We start from the raw sequence: 1,507 nt of genomic DNA on the forward strand, positions 1-1,507 counted from the left end.
ATGATTTCTACATCGTCAGTCCCTTTTTTCTGCTCTGTTGTCAACATGTACAGTAATGGGAAATCCAGAGTCACAGCGTTAGCCGTTAGCTTCTCCAGCCGATCACACGGTCACCTGGTTTCTGAGCTCCAGTTGTTATAACGAACCTCCTTGTAATAGAGTCGTAACTCTGCCCCCAGGTGGAAGTAAAAAGCCACTACATGTCATTAACACAGGAGAAAAAACAAGTCTTGTTAGTCTGGGCTTTTTATTTATTTATTTTTTCCAAGGCTTTTCACAGAAATGTTTTTGCTTCCAAATAAACTACAGTGTTTATGCTTCCATATTCATTTATTGTTTTGTTTGCAGAGGAGTTCACACCGGAAAGGATCATCTGCTAAAAGCTTTTTGCAGCATGAACAGCAGCAGCAGCAGCAGCCTGTGGAGCTGCATCTGTCCTTCCCATATGTCCTGGAGGAGCTGATCTGGGAGCAGGGTCATCAGACCAACATACAGCAGTGYTACTGCTACTGTGGTGGTCCTGGAGAGTGAGTTACACACTGCTGTCCCTGTATGGCTCCTGCACACACCCTGGCTCTTTACACAAGCTAAAATGTGTCTGTGGTTGGTTGTTTTATTTGCAGATGGTTCCTGAAGATGCTGCAGTGTCACAGATGTCAGCAGTGGTTCCATGAAGACTGTCTCCATTGCCTGCAGATGCCCATGCTCTATGGAGATAGGTGCAAATATAAAATACTTAAATGTTATCATACAATATGTTTTTCAMTGTTCTTAAAAAGGATTCCTGGTTGTCTGCCACTTCCACACAGATTCTGTTCAACTCTAGGCTGTTCCAAAGACATTCATTATTTTAAAGGGGTGGTGTTATGTGTTTTCCAGGCACGTATTTCAGTTTTATTCCACAATYAAGTAAATGTTACCTTCAGTTGTTAAAGYGTATAAATCAACAAWAAATGTGACTTTACATCATAGTYTATCTAAACACCTTGAAATTGGCCTGTGTCTCTACCTCCTACCTTTTCAGACACTCCCACTTCAGCACATCTTCACAATGCTTCAGGGGAGGGGGTGTCTGTGTGATAAAAGCTCAGTTGCAGACTGAGCTCCAGGGAGGAGCTTTCTGTAAATACCCGGAGCTTCGTACCAGGAAGTGTTTAGTTACCTGTTGGAGATGAAAGGAAAGGAGTTTCTGTAATGAGACTTCTTTCAGTTTTTACAGTCATGTTGTTAAAAAATAATAGGAACAGGATTTTTATATTTTTTATTTTATCGGATATCGTACACAGTTTTTATTTCATTTTTATTTTGTGTCACATTAATCTCATCCCACTAAACTCCAGAAAAAAAACAACTATTTAAAAGAGGATTTGTTGACAACGTAGATAAAAAAAAAAAAAAACACCCAAGCACAGAGTGGAGATTTGAATTTCAGCTGAATAAAACGATGAGCTCATATTTATAGCACAGGTTAAAGATTAAAAAACAAAACATAAGCTCTGTTCTTACC

General features: G+C 39.6%; 1 protein-coding gene across 1 annotated transcript in view; it reads left to right on the forward strand.

Annotated features, from left to right (window-relative positions):
• The window catches only part of mtf2 (metal response element binding transcription factor 2), a gene marked incomplete in the record, with an annotated part of 37,659 nt that overhangs the window by 21,915 nt on the left and 14,237 nt on the right, over window positions 1–1,507 (forward strand). The window contains 2 exon segments of the mRNA XM_014025355.1: window positions 349–527; window positions 624–719. Of these exon segments, the coding sequence (XP_013880809.1) occupies window positions 349–527; window positions 624–719 (275 nt within the window).

The sequence above is a fragment of the Austrofundulus limnaeus genome, unplaced genomic scaffold, assembly GCF_001266775.1.
Source record: "Austrofundulus limnaeus strain Quisiro unplaced genomic scaffold, Austrofundulus_limnaeus-1.0 Scaffold470, whole genome shotgun sequence".
In the NCBI taxonomy this organism is placed as follows: Eukaryota; Metazoa; Chordata; class Actinopteri; order Cyprinodontiformes; family Rivulidae; genus Austrofundulus; species Austrofundulus limnaeus.